The sequence below is a fragment of the Oncorhynchus tshawytscha genome, linkage group LG07 (genome assembly GCF_018296145.1).
Source record: "Oncorhynchus tshawytscha isolate Ot180627B linkage group LG07, Otsh_v2.0, whole genome shotgun sequence".
Classification (NCBI taxonomy): Eukaryota; Metazoa; Chordata; class Actinopteri; order Salmoniformes; family Salmonidae; genus Oncorhynchus; species Oncorhynchus tshawytscha.
Window position 1 is genome coordinate 46,882,570 of NC_056435.1, and position 16,722 is coordinate 46,899,291.

The following is a 16,722-nucleotide window of genomic DNA, read 5'->3' on the forward strand; positions in this document are numbered from 1 at the left end:
CTCAGATAAAGAGATCACCCGTTCAGATTAGGTGAACCGTCAGACACTCTCAACCCTCAGCCCTTATCGAAGTGTTATTGAATTGTAATCTCAGCTAACCGTAAAATAACGGAAACCCTCAGCCTTTATTGAAACATTATTGAAATGTTATCTCAGACTCTGCAGGGCAGTCAGGGGTTCGTTCAACAGCTGTTCACAGGGGGGGAGGGAGGTGGGGGAGGAGGTAGAACAGAGTGCTTGAGGAGGGGCATATTTATCATCTGTGTTCAACAGGGGGATAACGAGGTGAATGCACTCCAGATGGATTGTGTATGCGTGGGAGAGTGTGTGTGTGCGTGCGTGCGTGTGTGGCAGCAGTGCCTACGGAGGCGGTTGGCAGAGAGGCTGCTCTGCTTCAAGGCCAGATTCTCAGGCAGAGAACTCAGTCAGGCAAGTTGGAAGAGAGGGAGAGAGTGAGAAAAAGATAAAATGAGAAAGTAGAGTGCTGACTGACACACAATAGACATGTTCACTATAACCTGCCATCACCCCACCTCTATATTCATCCACCTCTGTGTACCCATCCTTTCCTCCCCTAAGTCCCATTCACTCTTTCTCCTCCTCCATTTTCTTCCTCTCCCATCTCTCCTCTCTTCTCCTCTTCTGTCCTCCCCCTCACTCTCTGTGTATATCTCTGATTCATACCATCCTACACTGGCATCCATGGGTCTCCATATTTAGTCCTCTCTCTCCCTCTACTTCCTCCTCTCATCCTGTCACTGGAGTGACACCAACACTCATCATCCAGCTCATGTCTTTCCATCCGTCCTTCTCTCTGTCAGACCACTGCCGCTTAACACTAGTAGCTAGCTACTTTAATCTATCACTGTTTTCTGGTCCTCTCTGTTGTTCTTCCCTTTCCCCCTTTTCATTCCTCATTTCATTTGCTTAATCTCTGTCCCCCCTCTCTCTCAAATGGAAGTGACTTATAAAAGGCCTGTGTTTGAACAGATGGGTAATACACCACACCTTGTTGAGCATAGAGGGTCATTACCAGGGTTGCTAAAGTCTGATGTGGGAATTGGGAATCCAACTACAGGCAGTTCAATTAGGTTTCTTACCCCATTTGCCTTTACCATTACTTCCAGGGTTTATGGGTTTGCCTTTAGATTACTTCCAGGGTTTATGGGTTTGCCTTTAGATTACTTCCAGGGTGTATGGGTTTGCCTTTACCATTACTTCCAGGGTTTATGGGTTTGCCTTTACCATTACTTCCAGGGTTTATGGGTTTGCCTTTACCATTACTTCCAGGGTTTATGGGTTTGCCTTTAGATTACTTCCAGGGTTTATGGGTTTGCCTTTACCATTACTTCCAGGGTTTATGGGTTTGCCTTTACCATTACTTCCAGGGTTTATGGGTTTGCCTTTACCATTACTTCCAGGGTTTATGGGTTTGCCTTTACCATTACTTCCAGGGTTTATGGGTTTGCCTTTAGATTACTTCCAGGGTTTATGGGTTTGCCTTTACCATTACTTCCAGGGTTTATGGGTTTGCCTTTACCATTACTTCCAGGGTTTATGGGTTTGCCTTTAGATTACTTCCAGAGTTTATGGGTTTGCCTTTACCATTACTTCCAGGGTTTATGGGTTTGCCTTTACCATTACTTCCAGGGTTTATGGGTTTGCCTTTACCATTACTTCCAGGGTTTATGGGTTTGCCTTTACCATTACTTCCAGGGTTTATGGGTTTGCCTTTAGATTACTTCCAGAGTTTATGGGTTTGCCTTTACCATTACTTCCAGGGTTTATGGGTTTGCCTTTAGATTACTTCCAGAATTTATGGGTTTGCCTTTAGATTACTTCCAGGGTTTATGGGTTTGCCTTTACCATTACTTCCAGGGTTTATGGGTTTGCCTTTACCATTACTTCCAGGGTTTATGGGTTTGCCCGATTTGTCAGGTGCTATTTGAAAATATGGTTAACAAATATTCTTACATAATAAAATCTGAATTGGAATTATTTTCATGTAATCCACAGATAATGAGAGTCGGGGAAAAAAAGTGGGTAAAGAACTGCCAACAAAGTGCCTTAAAGTATAAATATTGTAGATATTTTTCCCAAACAGATTTTGAGATGTGAAGAATTCAGACAAGAAAAGAAAACCACTAATCCTAAAAGTGCGTGCGTGCGTGCGGTGCGTGCGTGCTACAGTATGAACACATAGCCGACACACAGTTTCTCCAGTGTAGCCATTTTAAATAAAGAACACACTGTTGTTTGGAAAGAAGTGGTTACAATTGTGTCATTTTTGTTCAAATGACTCTATTTTTCCACTGTAGGTTTGGTGCACATAGTAACCTACAGTGTCTTCAGAAAGTGTTCAGACCCCTTGAATTTTTCCACATTTTCTTGTGTTACAGCCAGAATTTAAAATGGATTAAGTTTGTATTTTGTGTCACTGATCGACACACAATAACCCATAATGTCAAAGAGGAATTATGTTTTGAATATTAATAAAAAATGAACATCTGAAATGTCTTCAACCCCTTTGTTATGGCAAGCCTAAATAAGTGCAGGAGTAAAAATGTGCTTAACAAGTCAGATAATACGCTGTATGGACTCACTGTGTGCAGTAATCTGGACCCCTACAGTGTGTCAAATCGGAGGGCCTGTTGTCCGGACCTCTGGCAGTCTATGGGGGTGCCACAGGGTTCAATTCTCAGGCCGACTCTCTTCTCTGTAAACATCAATGATGTTCTTTCTGCTGGTGATTATCTGATTCACCTCTATGCAGACGACACCATTCTGTATACTTCTGGCCCTTCGTTGGACACTGTGTTAACTAACCTCCAGATGAGCTTCAATGCCATACAACTCTCCTTCCGTGGCCTCCAACTGCTCTTAAATGCAAGCAAAACTAAATGCATGCTCTTCAACCGATTGCTGCTCGCACCTGCCCGCTCGTCCAGCATCACTACTCTGGACGGTTCTGACTTAGAATATGTGGACAACTACAAATACCTAGGTGTCTGGTTAGACTGTAAACTCTCCTTCCAGACTCACATTAAACATCTCCAATCCAAAATTAAATCTAGAATCGGCTTCCTATTTCGCAGCAAAGCATCCTTCACTCATGCTGCCAAACATACCCTCATAAAACTGACCTTCCTACCGATCCTCGACTTCGGCGATGTCATTTACAAAATAGCCTCCAACACTCTACTCAACAAATTGGATGCAGTCTATCACAGTGCCATCTGTTTTGTCACCAAAGCCCCATACACTACCCACCACTGCGACCTGTATGATCTCGTTGGCTGGCCCTCGCTTCATACTCGTCGCCAAACCCACTGGCTCCAGGTCATCTACAAATCTCTGCTAGGTAAAGCCCTGCCTTATCTCAGCTCACTGGTCACCATAGCAGCACCCACCCATAGCACGCGCTCCAGCAGGTATATCTCACTAGTCACCATAGCAGCACCCACCTGTAGCACGCGCTCCAGCAGGTATATCTCACTGGTCACCATAGCAGCACCCACCCGTAGCACGCGCTCCTGCAGGTATATCTCACTGGTCATCCCCAAAGCCAATTCTTCCAGTTCTCTGCTGCAAAAGACTGGAACGAACTGCAAAAATCTCTGAAGCTGGAGACTCTTACCTCCCTCACTAGATTTAAGCACCAGCTGTCAGAGCAGCTCACAGATCACTTCACCTGTACATAGCTCATCTGTAAATAGCCCATCCAATCTACCTCATCCCCATACTGTATTTATTTATTTATGTATCTTGCTCCTTTGCACCACAGTATCTCAACTTGCACATTCATCTTCTGCACATCCTACCATTACAGTGTTTAATTGCTATATTGTAATTACTGTGCCACCATGGCCTATTTATTGCCTTACCTCTCTTATCCTACCTCATTAGCACATGCTGTATATAGACATTTTCTACTGTATTATTGACTGTATGTTTGTTTATCCCATGTGTAACTCTGTGTTGTTGTATGTCTCGAACTGCTTTGCTTTATCTTGGCCAGGTCGCAGTTGTAAATGAGAACTTGTTCTCAACTAGCCTACCTGGTTAAATAAAGGTGAAATATAATTTTAAAAATGGTGTTTAACATGATTTGTTAACGACTACCTCATCTCTACCTCACACATACAATTATCTGTAAGGTCCCTCAGTCAAGTAGTGAATTTCAAGCACAAATTCAACAACAAATACCAGGGAGGTTTTCCAATGCCATTCATTTTAATTACACTTTGTAACACCACACTATGTGGAATAAGTCAAGGAGCGTGAATTCTTTCTGAAGGAACTGTATGTATGTGTACTGTCTGTGGAACTAGTATTGTGTGTGTGTGTTGCATGTTGTGATTGTTTGAACACAATAGTAAACATTACTCTCTTCTTTTTCAGGTGATATCACTCAGAAGGGATATGAGAAGAAAAAGACTAAACTTCTGCTTCCCTTCTTCATGCAAACACCAGGTAAGAAACATTGACCTATCCTCCTATCCTGGATACAACATCTCCCCTCTTTTCTCTTTTCCTACTTTTAGAATTGGATCCATGTGCCCCTTCGGCCTATGAGAACATACCTACCATATCCAACTACTCTTTTTGTTTGGTTTTAGTTAATTTACAAAAATCATCATGATGTTCATAATCATAGCTGTTTGGTGCTCACTGCTCCCTCTTAGTGGTACCCCCAGTCACTACAGTTTTTCCAGACTTTCCTCCAGTTCAGAGAAACACCATTATCCTCTCCTGACAGCCAGGCACCACTTCCCTCTTTAGCCCACTAATGATTGTATGCAAATATCAGCTATTCTTGGAAATGACTAAAGCTGCTCCCTTGTTTACAATGTCTTGAAGACATAGGGCTCCTGAGTGGCTCAGCGGTCAGTGAAAGAGATGTCACTACATTCCCTGGTTCGAATCCAGGCTGTATCACATCCGGCTGTGATTGGGAGACCCATAGGGCGGCACACAATTGGCCAAGCTTCGTCCGGGTTTGACCGGGGTAGGCCGTCATTGTAAATAAGAATTTGTTCTTAACTGACTTGCCTAGTTAAATAAAGGAAAATAAATATCGAATAATAATCTGTTATGGTTAGATGGAACCCTTTTGTAAAGATCGTTATACATTTTATGAAAATACTGTATGTTGTAAAAGCACATATAGAACCTAATGACATTTTGTAAGATTGTATCAGATTATAGGATGATTTATTTTTGAGAGTGTGCAATAGCATAACATAGCATCACTAACTGACTTAGTCACCTAACATCTGACCTGCAATAACATTGCTCAATATGTGTATGTGACCAATAACATTTTATTTGATTTGAAGTTCCCGTTCAAACTGTGAATGAGAGACTGATGACGTGTGTGTAGCCTGTGCAAAAAAACAAAGCAGAGCTCATGCCTTTCATGCAACTTTTTTCAAATCATCATTAGAGTCACATCATGCAGACTTAGAATGTATTCCAAATCAAAACATATAGCCCAACGTTTGTATCACTAGGGTTGCACATTTTGGGGATAATTCAGAGGTGGAAACTTTCCGTGGGAATTAACTGGAACATATGGGAATTAATATTAATACCATTTAAATGTAGATGTCTTTTGCATTGGATATGTTTACCATGTTATATGGAGACAGAAACATAAACTTTTTACATTATCATAAGTAGACATAATTGCAAATAATTAAATCCTTCCAATAGAAATATAAACAAAACAATTTAGTTACGAATTGAACTTTTAATTCAATAAGTTGACTCTTCACATGGGATGATTTCATGGAACAACAAAAGAAAGGGAATATTGAATGACCCCAAATAAATCAATATCAAATCAAATGTATATAGCTGATATCTCAAAGTGCTGTACAGAAACACAGCCTAAAACCCCAAACAGCAAGCAATGCGGATGTAGAAGCACGGTGGCTAGGAAAAACTCCCTAGAAAGGCCAAAACCTAGGAAGAAACCTAGAGAGGAATCAGGCTAAGAGGGGTGGCCAGTCCTCTTCTGGCTGTGCCAGGTGGAGATTATAACAGAACATGGCCAAGATGTTCAAATGTTCATTAATGACCAGCATGATAAAATAATAATAATCACAGTGGTTGTTGAGGGTGCAGAAAGTCAGCACCTCAGGAGTAAATGTCAGTTGGCTTTTCATAGCCGATCATTAAGAGTATCTCTACTGCTCCTGCTGTCTCTAGAGAGTTGAAAACAGTAAGTCTGGGACAGGTAGCACATCCGGTGAACAAGGTCAGGGTTCCATAGCCGCAGGCAGAACAGTTGAAACTGGAGCAGCAGCACGGCCAGGTGGACTGGGGACAGCAAGGAGTCATCATGCCAGGTAGTCCTGAGGCATGGTCCTAGGGCTCAGGTCCTCAGAGAGAAAGAAAGAGAGAATTAGAGAGAGCATACTTAAATTCACACAGGACACCGGATAAGACAGGAGAAGTACTCCAGATATAACAAACTGACCCTAGCCCCCCGACACATAAACTACTGCAGCATAAATACTGGAGGCTGAGACAGGAGGGGTCAGGAGACACTGTGGCCCCATCCGATGAGACCCCCGGACAGGGCCAAACAGGAAGGATATAACCCCACCCACTTTGCCAAAGCACAGCCCCCACACCACTAGAGGGATATCTTCAACCACCAACTTACCATACTGAGACAAGGCCGAGTATAGCCCACAAAGATCTCCGACACGGCACAACCCAAGGGGGGGCGCCAACCCAGAGAGGAAGATCACGTCAGTGACTCAACCCACTCAAGTGACGCACCCCTCCTAGGGACGGCATGAAAGAGCACCAGTAAGCCAGTGACTCAGCCCCTATAATAGGGTTAGAGGCAGAGAATCCCAGTGGAGAGAGGGGAACCGGCCAGGCAGAGACAGCAAGGGCGGTTCCGTTCACCTTCACACTCCTGTGCCAGACTACACTCAATCATATGACCCACTGAAGAGATGAGTCTTCAGTAAAGACTTAAAGGTTGAGACCGAGTCTGCGACTCTCACATGGGTAGGCAGAAGATTCCATAAAAATTGAGCTCTATAGGAGAAAGCCCTGCCTCCAGCTGTTTGCTAGGGGCAATTAGGAGGCCTGCGTGTTGTGACCGTAGCGTGCGTGTAGGTATGTACGGCAGGACCAAATCAGAAAGATAGGTAGGAGCAAACCCATGTAATGCTTTGAAGTTCAGCAGTAAAACCTTGAAATCAGCCCTTGCCTTAACAGGAAGCCAGTGTAGGGAGGCTAGCACTGGAGTAATATGATCACATTTTTTGTTTCTAGTCAGGATTCTAGCAGTCGAATTTAGCACTAACTGAAGTTTATTTAGTGCTTTATCCGGGTAGCCGGAAAGTAAAGCATTGCAGTAGTCTAACCTAGAAGAAACAAAAGCATAGATACATTTTTCTGCATCATTTTTGGACAGAAAGTTTCTGATTTTTGAAATGTTATGTAGATGGAAAAAAGCTGTCCTGGAAACAGTTTTGATATGTTCGTCAAAAGAGAGATTAGGGTCCAGAGTAACGCCGAGGTCCTTTACAGTTTTATTTGAGGCGACTGTACAACCATCAAGATTAATTGTCAGATTCAACAGAAGATCTCTTTGTTTCTTGGGACCTAAAACAAGCATCTCTGTTTTGTCCGGGTTTAAAAGCCAAAAGTTTGCAGCCATCCACTTCCTTCTGTCTGAAACACAGGCTTCTAGCGAAGGCGATTTTGGGGCTTCACCATGTTTCATTGAAATGTACAGCTGTGTGTCATCCGCATAGCAGTGAAAGTTAACATTATGTTTTCGAATAACATCCCCAAGAGGTAAAATATATAATGAAAACAATAGTGGTCCTAAAACGGAACCTTGAGGAACACCAAAAGTTACAGTTGATTTGTCAGAGGACAAACCATTCACAGAGACAAACTGATATCTTTCCGACAGATAAGATCTAAACCAGGCCAGAACTTGTCCTTGTATACCAATATGGGTTTCCAATCTCTCCAAAAGAATGTGGTGATCGATGGTATCAAAAGCAGCACTAAGGTCTAGGAGCATGAGGACAGATGCAGAGCCTCGGTCTGACGCCATTAAAAAGTAATTTACCACCTTCACAAGTGCAGTCTCAGTGCTATGATGGGGTCTAAAACCAGACTGAAGCATTTCGTATACATTGTTTGTCTTTAGGAAGGCAGTGATTTGCCGTGCAACAGCTTTAAAAAAAATTTGGAGAGGAATGGAAGATTCTATACAGGCAGATTAGTTTTTAATATTTTCTGGGTCAAGGTTTGGCGTTTTCAAGAAGCTTTATTACTGCCACTTTAGTGAGTTTCGTACACATCCAGTGGATAGAGAGCCGTTTATTATGTTCAACATAGGAGGGCCAAGCACAGGAAGCAGCTCTTTCAGTAGTTTAGTTTGAATAGGGTCTAGTGTGCAGCTTGAAGGTTTAGAGGCCATGATTATTTTCATCATTGTGTCAAGAGATATCGTACTAAAACACTTGAGTATCTCCCTTGTTCCTAGGACCTGGCAAAGTTGTGCAGACTCAGGAAAACTGAGCTTTGGAGGAATACGCAGATTTAAAGAGGAGTCCGTAATTTGCATTCTAATGATCATGATCTTTTCCTCAAAGAAGTTCATGAATGTATTACTGCATGTATTAAGTGAAAGCCATCCTCTCTTGGGGAATGCTGCTTTTTAGTTAGCTTTGCGACAGTATCAAAAATAAATTTAGGATTATTCTTATGTACCTCAATTAATTTGGAAAAATTGGATGATCGAGCAGCAGTGAGGTCTCTTCGATACTGCACGGTACTGTCTTTCCAAGCTAGTCGGAAGACTTGCAGTTTGGTGTGGCGCCATTTCCGTTCCAATTTTCTGGAAGCTTGCTTCAGAGCTCGGGTATTTTCTGTACACCAGGGAGCTAGTTTCTTATGACAAATGTTTTTAGTTTTTAGGGGTGCAACCTCATCTAGGGTATTGCGCAAGGTTAAATTGAGTTCCTCAGTTAGGTGGTTAGGGTTATTATTTATTTATTTCTGATTTTTGTCTTCTGACGTCCTTGGGTAGGCAGAGGGAGTCTGGAAGGGCATCAAGGAATCTTTGTGTTGTCTGAGAAGTTATAGCATGACTTTTGATGCTCCTTGGTTGGGGTCTGAGCAGATTATTTGTTGCGATTGCAAACGTAATAAAATGGTGGTCCGATAGTCCAGGTTTATGAGGAAAAACATTAAGATCCACAACATTTATTCCATGGGACAAAACTAGGTCCAGAGTATGACTGTGACAGTGAGTAGGTGCGGAGACATGTTGGACAAAACCCACTGAATCGATGATTGCTCTGAAAGCCTTTTGGATTGGTTCTGTGGACTTTTCCATGTGAATATTAAAATCACCAAAAATTTGAATATTATCTGCTATGACTACAAGGTCCGATAGGAATTCAGGTAACTCAGTGAGGAACACTGTATATGGCCCAGGAGGCCGGTAAACAGTAGCTATAAAAAGTGATTGAGTAGGCTGCATAGATTTTATGACTGGAAGCTCAAAATACGAAAATGTCATTTTTTTTGGTAAATTGAAATTTGCTATCGTAAATGTTAGCAACACCTCCACCTTTGCGGGATGCACGGGGGATATGGTCACTAGTGTAACCAGGAGGTGAGGCCTCATTTAACACAGTAAATTCCTCAGGCTTAAGCCATGTTTCAGTCAGGCCAATCACATCAAGATTATGATCAATGATTAGTTCATTGACTATAACTGCCTTTGAAGTGAGGGATCTAACATTAAGTAGCCCTATTTTGAGATGTGAGGTATCACGATCTCTTTCAATAATGGCAGGAATGGAGGAGGTCTTTATCCTAGTGAGATTGCTAAGGCGAACACCGCCATGTTTAGTTTTGCCCAACCTAGGTCGAGGCGCAGACACGGTCTCAATGGGTATAGCTGAGCTGACTACACTGGCTGTGCTAGTGGCAGACTCCACTAGCACAGTCAGCTGGCAGGCTGGCTAACAGCCTGCTGCCTGGCCTGCACCTAATTTCATTGTGGAGCTAGAGGAGTTAGAGCCCTGTCTATGTTGGTAGATAAGATGAGAGCACCCCTCCAGCTAGGATGGAGTCCGTCACTCCTCAGCAGGCCAGGCTTGGTCCTGTTTGTGGGTGAGTCCCAGAAAGAGGGCCAATTGTCTACAAATTCTGTCTTTTTGGAGGGGCAGAAAACAGTTTTCAACCAGCGATTGAGTTGTGAGACTGCTGTTGAGCTCATCACTCCCCCTAACTGGGAGGGGGCCAGAGACAATTATTCGATGCCAACACATCGCTGAAGCTATGTTGCACTTGGTGACTTCTGACTGTTTCATCCTAACATCGTTGGTGCCGACGTGGATAACAATATCTCTATACTCTCTACACTCACCTGTTTTAGCTTTAGCCAGCACCATCTTCAGATTAGCGTTAACGTCGGTAGCCCTGCCCCCTGGTAAACAGTGTATGATCACTGGATGATTCTTTTTAAGTCTAATACTGCGGGTAATGGAGTCGCCAATGACTAGGGTTTTCAATTTGTCAGAGCTAATGGTTGGAGGCTTCGGCATCTCAGACCCCGTAATGGGAGGAGTAGAGACAAGAAAAGGCTCGGCCTCAGACTCCGACTCGCTGCTTAATGGGGAAAACCGGCTGAATGAGCGACACCGGTTGAGCATTCCTACAGCATTTCCCTCCAGAAGCCATGAGAAAGTTGTCAGGCTGCGGGAACTGTGTGAGGGGATTTATACTACTATCTGTACTTACTGGTGGCACAGACGCTGTTTCATCCTTTCCTACACTAAAATGACCCTTGCCTAACGATTGCGTCTGAAGCTGGGCTTGCAGCACAGCTATCCTCGCCATAAGGTGATCGTACAGCGACTGCAATCAGAAACCATTATGTTAATGTTACTACTTAGCTTCAGCTGGTGGAGGTCCTGACGAGCCATGTCCAGATAAAGCGTCCGGAGTGAAAAAGTTGAATGAAAAAAAGTTGAGTGAAGGAAAAACTAAAAATATAAACGGTAATTAAAAAGATAAAAACGTAAAGTTGTCAGGTTGCAAAGTAAGGTTGGCAACAAAACGCACAGCAACACGTAAACAAGTCTGCAAGTTGTGACCGGAAATGACGATGTGATCCATCACATCTTCCAAAACCCTTTTCAACATACATCTGTAAAATGATAGTCTTGAAACTAAAGCTTTAGTTATCTTCCTCTCAGGCTTCAATGTCTTCTCCCTGGACCTCCTCAATTTTCACCTCTTGAACATCAGACTCTGGGGCCTCATCTTCATTGTCACTGTCCATCCTTGTTGAGGATGGCTCATTGTCAGGCTCAAAAAGCCTCAAATTAGCCCGGATGGCCACAAATTTATCAACACTCTTATTGGTCAGCCTCTTGCGTGCTTTGGTGTGTGTGTTCCCAAACAAGGACCAGTTGTGCGCTGAGGCGGCTGATGTTGTTGGGATTTGGAGGATGATGGAGGCAACAGGGGAAAGCGCCTCAGATCCACAAAGTCCCTTCCACCAGGTGGCTGATGAGATATGTTGGCACGACTGCCATATTGCATCTCCATCCCAAAGCCCTTGCTTGGAAGTGTACTTCGCCAGACTGCCAAGAACCTTTCCCTCATCCAGGCCAATGTGGCGAGACAAGGTAGTGATGGGACCATAGGCGTTGTTCATCTCTGCACCAGACAGGATGCTCTTGTCAGCATACTTGGGGACCAATATGTACGCTGCGGCTTGTATGGGCTTCAGGCTGAAGTCTTCACGCTTTTAATGTATTTTTAAAAAATCAACAGTGGAGTGGGCAGGGCAGTACAAATTTCTTCTCTTACATCTGCAAGCAGAGTCTGAACATCAGACAGGATGGCATTGTCTTCCTCAATCCGTGCAATGGCTACTGCTATAGGTTTCAGGAGTTTCAGGCTGCTTACCACTCTCTCCCAAAATCCATTCCAGGAGGATCCTCTTGATATGGACATTTCTTGGAGAGACTCCTTCCCCTCCAGGAGACTGTCAAACATGATGACAACACCCTCCCAACGGGTGTTGCTGGCAGCTTCAATGTGGTGCTTTTATTCTTCTCACTTTGCTTGATGAGGTAGATTGCTGCTATAACTTGATGACCCTTCATATACCTAACCATTTCCATGGCTCTCTTGTAGAGTGTATCCATTGTTTTCAGTACCATGATTCAATGCATGAGCAGCACAGCCAATGGGTGTGATGTGAGGGTAGGACTCCTCCACTTTAGACCAAGCAGCCTTCATGTTCGCAGCATTGTCTGTCACCAGTGCAAATATCTTCTGTGGTCCAAGGTCATTGATGACTGCCTTCAGCTCATCTGCAATGTAGAGACCGGTGTGTCTGTTGTCCCTTGTGTCTGGGCTCTTGTAGAATACTGGTTGTGGGGTGGAGATGATGTAGTTAATTATTCCTTGCCCACGAACATTCAACCACCCATCATAGATGATTGCAATACAGCCTGCTTTCTCTATGATTTGCTTGACTTTCACTTGAACTCTGTTGAATTCTACATCCAGCAAATGAGTAGATACAGCATGTCTGGTTGGAGGGGTGTATGCTGAGCGAAGAACATTCAGAAATCTCTTTCAATACACATTGCCTGTGAGTATCAGAGGTGAACCAGTTGCGTACACAGCTCAAGCAAGACATTCATCAGCATTTCCCTGACTACTTTCCTCCATTGAGTCAAACAAAATTCTGATTCCAGAAGGACCATTAGATGTTGTTATCGATAAGCTGTCTGATTCATCATTTTCACCTCGAATAGAAGTAGAGGGACTTTTCTCAGAGGTTGTGAGCGCTGAGGGAACTTTATGCACTTGGCCAGATGATTCTGCATCTTTGTTGCATTCTTCACATATGATTTGGCACACTATTTGCAAATGTACACAGCTTTTCCTTCTACATTAGCTGCAGTGAAATGTCTCCACACATCAGATACTGCCCATGGCATTTTCCTGTAAAGATTAGGAAAATAATTAATAAAAATAAACAATACAATTCCATGTACAGATATAGTTAAGCAGTTAGATTAAACAACTCCTTTGTGAGATAATTGTTTTAAAATGAAACATGTATGGAAACAGGTGAATTAACACCCCTCAGTTAGCAGGCTCAAGCAAGCTAAAACCCACATGGTAGCAAAATCTAACTAGCAGAAATTGTTAAGTTAGAAAGGATAAAAACACACTTTGCTGTAGGCTACTATTTACTAGTTAACAAAAAATCATGTATGTCATATAAAATATATTCACCCCACCCAGTATTATAATCAAAACTTACCAGAAAGCATGTAGTCCTTGGCTCAGACAGTGTAGTAGTGTGGGCTCAATAGCGTCTCATTAGTGTGCAAGATCTTGAGAATCAGCTGAACATGTGATGGAAGAGTGCACTGCACATGTGATGGAAGAATGCACTGTGCATGCATTGAATTGGAGATAGTTGAACCAAAATATGCCACAAGAGCTAGAATTGCCTTATGTGTATCCCACAAAAAAGTTTCACTGTCATAAGCTAACTTTTTTTAATGAATTTAAGCAAAATTCCCCAAATTCCCGGGCTTAACTTCCCATGGAAAATTTCCGGGAAAATCTCGGAAATTTACCGGAAAGTTTCCGACCCTAATCACAACTAAAGTTGCATAAATAACTCTAAATTAAACATACAGGAGGACCTTCTTTGTTAACCGCTCAACACAGAATAGCTGCATGTACGCACTCCCTCAAATAGTTTTGGAGAAAATATCCTTTCTGTTTCATTCAGATATGTTCAATTGTATTCTTCATACTATAAAATAATGCCACGGAATTCTAAGCAAATCTTGTCTGCTAAATGAACTAGTGTAGCCCACAGCCATATGGCATAGCCACATCAGGGCCTAACCTAAGTCAACTCAGAGTATGCTATTCTGTTCTTCTGAAATAGACTACATTTTCTTCATATCATGTTTCTTTAGACCAGTCTAAAGTAAATAATGGATGTATTGTGATGGTGTAGGTTATAGAACATGGATTTATTAGACTTTTCAAAATGGAAATGTTCCAAAGGTCTGCATCAGTGGCTTGTAGGCTGTGTGTCGAAGCCCAGAGATGCTAAATGTGTTTATGTTAATTAACGGTCAATTACCGTGAGACCGACAGTTATTTGCTTGACAATCACCAGCTGACAAATTTTCATGACAGCCACAGCCCTAGTCAGGTTAAGGGTCAAGGGAAGAACTGAAAGCATGGAGAGATCTGAGCCCTTTCTGTCTGCATCTATGGAAAGGACATCTCTATACATGTACTCTGTGGTACATTACCTTCTATATACTATGTACTTTGTTTACTGTCTTGTGATCTCCTAATCATCTACTTAATTTTTGTTGTGCTCCCCAGTAGAACCTCCCCCCCCTGCCTATGACGCACATGCTCCTGGTCCTAGCAACGCCTCTGGCTCCACCCATGTCAGCGCTCACACACAGGCTCCTCCCCCCAGCTCCTCTTCTCGCTACCGTGATCGCCGCTCCCGACGACCTCACCGCAGCGGAGGGACCAGGGATGACCGCTACCGATCAGGTGAGCAACAACTTCTATCCTTACATAAGTTTACGTTTTAAATCGACACTTAAAGTCACCTAAGGAAATCCAGTCATAGTCAATAATGTTGAGTTTTTCATTAATGTTAGGTTTTATCTATTCTCTCAGTATTTTCTTTAATTTCGATCAATATAACCAGTAATATAGTTTTGAAGCAGAATCTTGTAATCCCATAATTGTCTCAAATACCAATAAAAGGGCAGCACTGCTTTGAGCGTGTGTGTTAGTGTGAATACTGTCTGAGGTCATGTGTGTGTGTGTGTCCTGTTGGGTTGTGGAGAAAGAAAAGTCCCTATACTTCTTACAGTGTTCAGCAGCCCCTCTACAGGGGAGCCCAGGACTCCAGATCCCTCACATTGTGAGTGTGGAGGGATGTCACGGCTTGGCAATGTGCTGGGCTGTGGAGAGAGCAGGGGGAATACTAAACAGGATGGATGAACTCAGAACCATAGAATTCTATTGTAGATTCTAAAGATTGCAGGGAAGGATTGTTAGAATGGATCTTTAGATGGTTGAAAAGACACAAAATAACTGATTTCTCTCTCTCTCTCTCTCTCTTGCTCTCTCTTGCTCTCTCTCTCTCTCTCTCTCTCTCTCTCTCTCTCTCTTGCTCTCTCTTGCTCTCTCTTGCTCTCTCTTGCTCTCTCTTTTCTCTCTCTCTTTTTGCTCTCTCTTTTGCTCTCTCTTTCGCTCTCTCTTGCTCTCTCTCTCTCTCTCTCTCTCTCTTGCTCTCTCTTGCTCTCTCTTGCTCTCTCTTGCTCTCTTGCTCTCTCTTGCTCTCTCTTGCTCTCTCTTGCTCTCTCTTTCGCTCTCTCTTTCGCTCTCTCTTTCGCTCTCTCTTGCTCTCTCTCTATCTCTCTCTCTCTCTCTCTCTCTTGCTCTCTCTTGCTCTCTCTTGCTCTCTCTCTCTCTCTCTCTCTCTCTCTCTCTCTCTTGCTCTCTCTTGCTCTCTCTTGCTCTCTCTTTCTCTCTCTTTCGCTCTCTCTTTCGCTCTCTCTTTCGCTCTCTCTCTGCTCTCTCTCTCTCTCTCTCTTTGCTCTCTCTTGCTCTCTCTTGCTCTCTCTCTCTCTCTTGCTCTCTTGCTCTCTCTTTCTCTCTCTCTCTCTCTTGCTCTCTCTTGCTCTCTTGCTCTCTCTTGCTCTCTCTTGCTCTCTCTTGCTCTCTCTTTTGCTCTCTCTTTTGCTCTCTCTTGCTCTCTCTCTTGCTCTCTCTCTCTCTCTCTCTCTCTCTCTCTCTCTTGCTCTCTCTCTCTCTTGCTCTCTTGCTCTCTCTTGCTCTCTCTTGCTCTCTTGCTCTCTCTTGCTCTCTCTCTCTCTCTTGCTCTCTCTTGCTCTCTCTTTTGCTCTCTCTTGCTCTCTCTCTCTCTCTTGCTCTCTCTTTCTCTCTCTCTCTCTCTCTCTCTCTTGCTCTCTCTCTCTCTTGCTCTCTTGCTCTCTCTTGCTCTCTCTTGCTCTCTCTTGCTCTCTCTTTTGCTCTCTCTTGCTCTCTCTTTCGCTCTCTCTTGCTCTCTCTTGCTCTCTCTCTTTCTCTCTCGCCCTCTGTCTCTCTATCTCTCTCTGTTTTTCTCTCTCTCTCCTTCTGTTACTAGAGGTGCACACAGTGTAAATGTATCCTCCCTCTAGGCAGCTTCATGCTCTACTGTTTCTCTCTCCTTCCACTTCCCTCTCCTCCCTTCCGTGTCTGGACAGCCTCTGCATCAGACTGGTCTCGCCTCTCACGTGAGACACACACACACTAAATCAATGCCAGTCTGATGTGCCAGAGGGGCTGAAGGACTACCATTGTGTGTGATCTATTGGATCCTATAGGACGGCTGACCAGATAGAGAGAACTGCATGAACGTTTTCTTCAAGTTCCATTTGATATCTGAAGGGATCTCTGGGGATCTTGCTGGAAGTCCGACTGGATTTGGGGCAAAGCGAAGAAGGATTGGGAAAGAGGGAAAGGGAGTGGTAGCTGGTAGTCAGGTGGAAACAAATAGGATGCAGGGATAATGGAGAAGGAGTTTGAAGAGTATTGAGGAAAAACACAGTTTTATTACTGGATAACAGAGGAATATCACATAGAAATGGAGCG

General features: G+C 43.4%; 1 protein-coding gene across 1 annotated transcript in view; it reads left to right on the forward strand.

The window, feature by feature from the left end:
- The window catches only part of LOC112254655 (disco-interacting protein 2 homolog B-A), a 90,739-nt gene that overhangs the window by 27,123 nt on the left and 46,894 nt on the right, over positions 1 to 16,722 (forward strand). The window contains exons 2-3 of the mRNA XM_042323716.1: positions 4,402 to 4,473; positions 14,446 to 14,625. Coding sequence (XP_042179650.1) covers positions 4,402 to 4,473; positions 14,446 to 14,625 — 252 coding nt within the window. The remainder of the gene's footprint in view (positions 1 to 4,401; positions 4,474 to 14,445; positions 14,626 to 16,722) is intronic.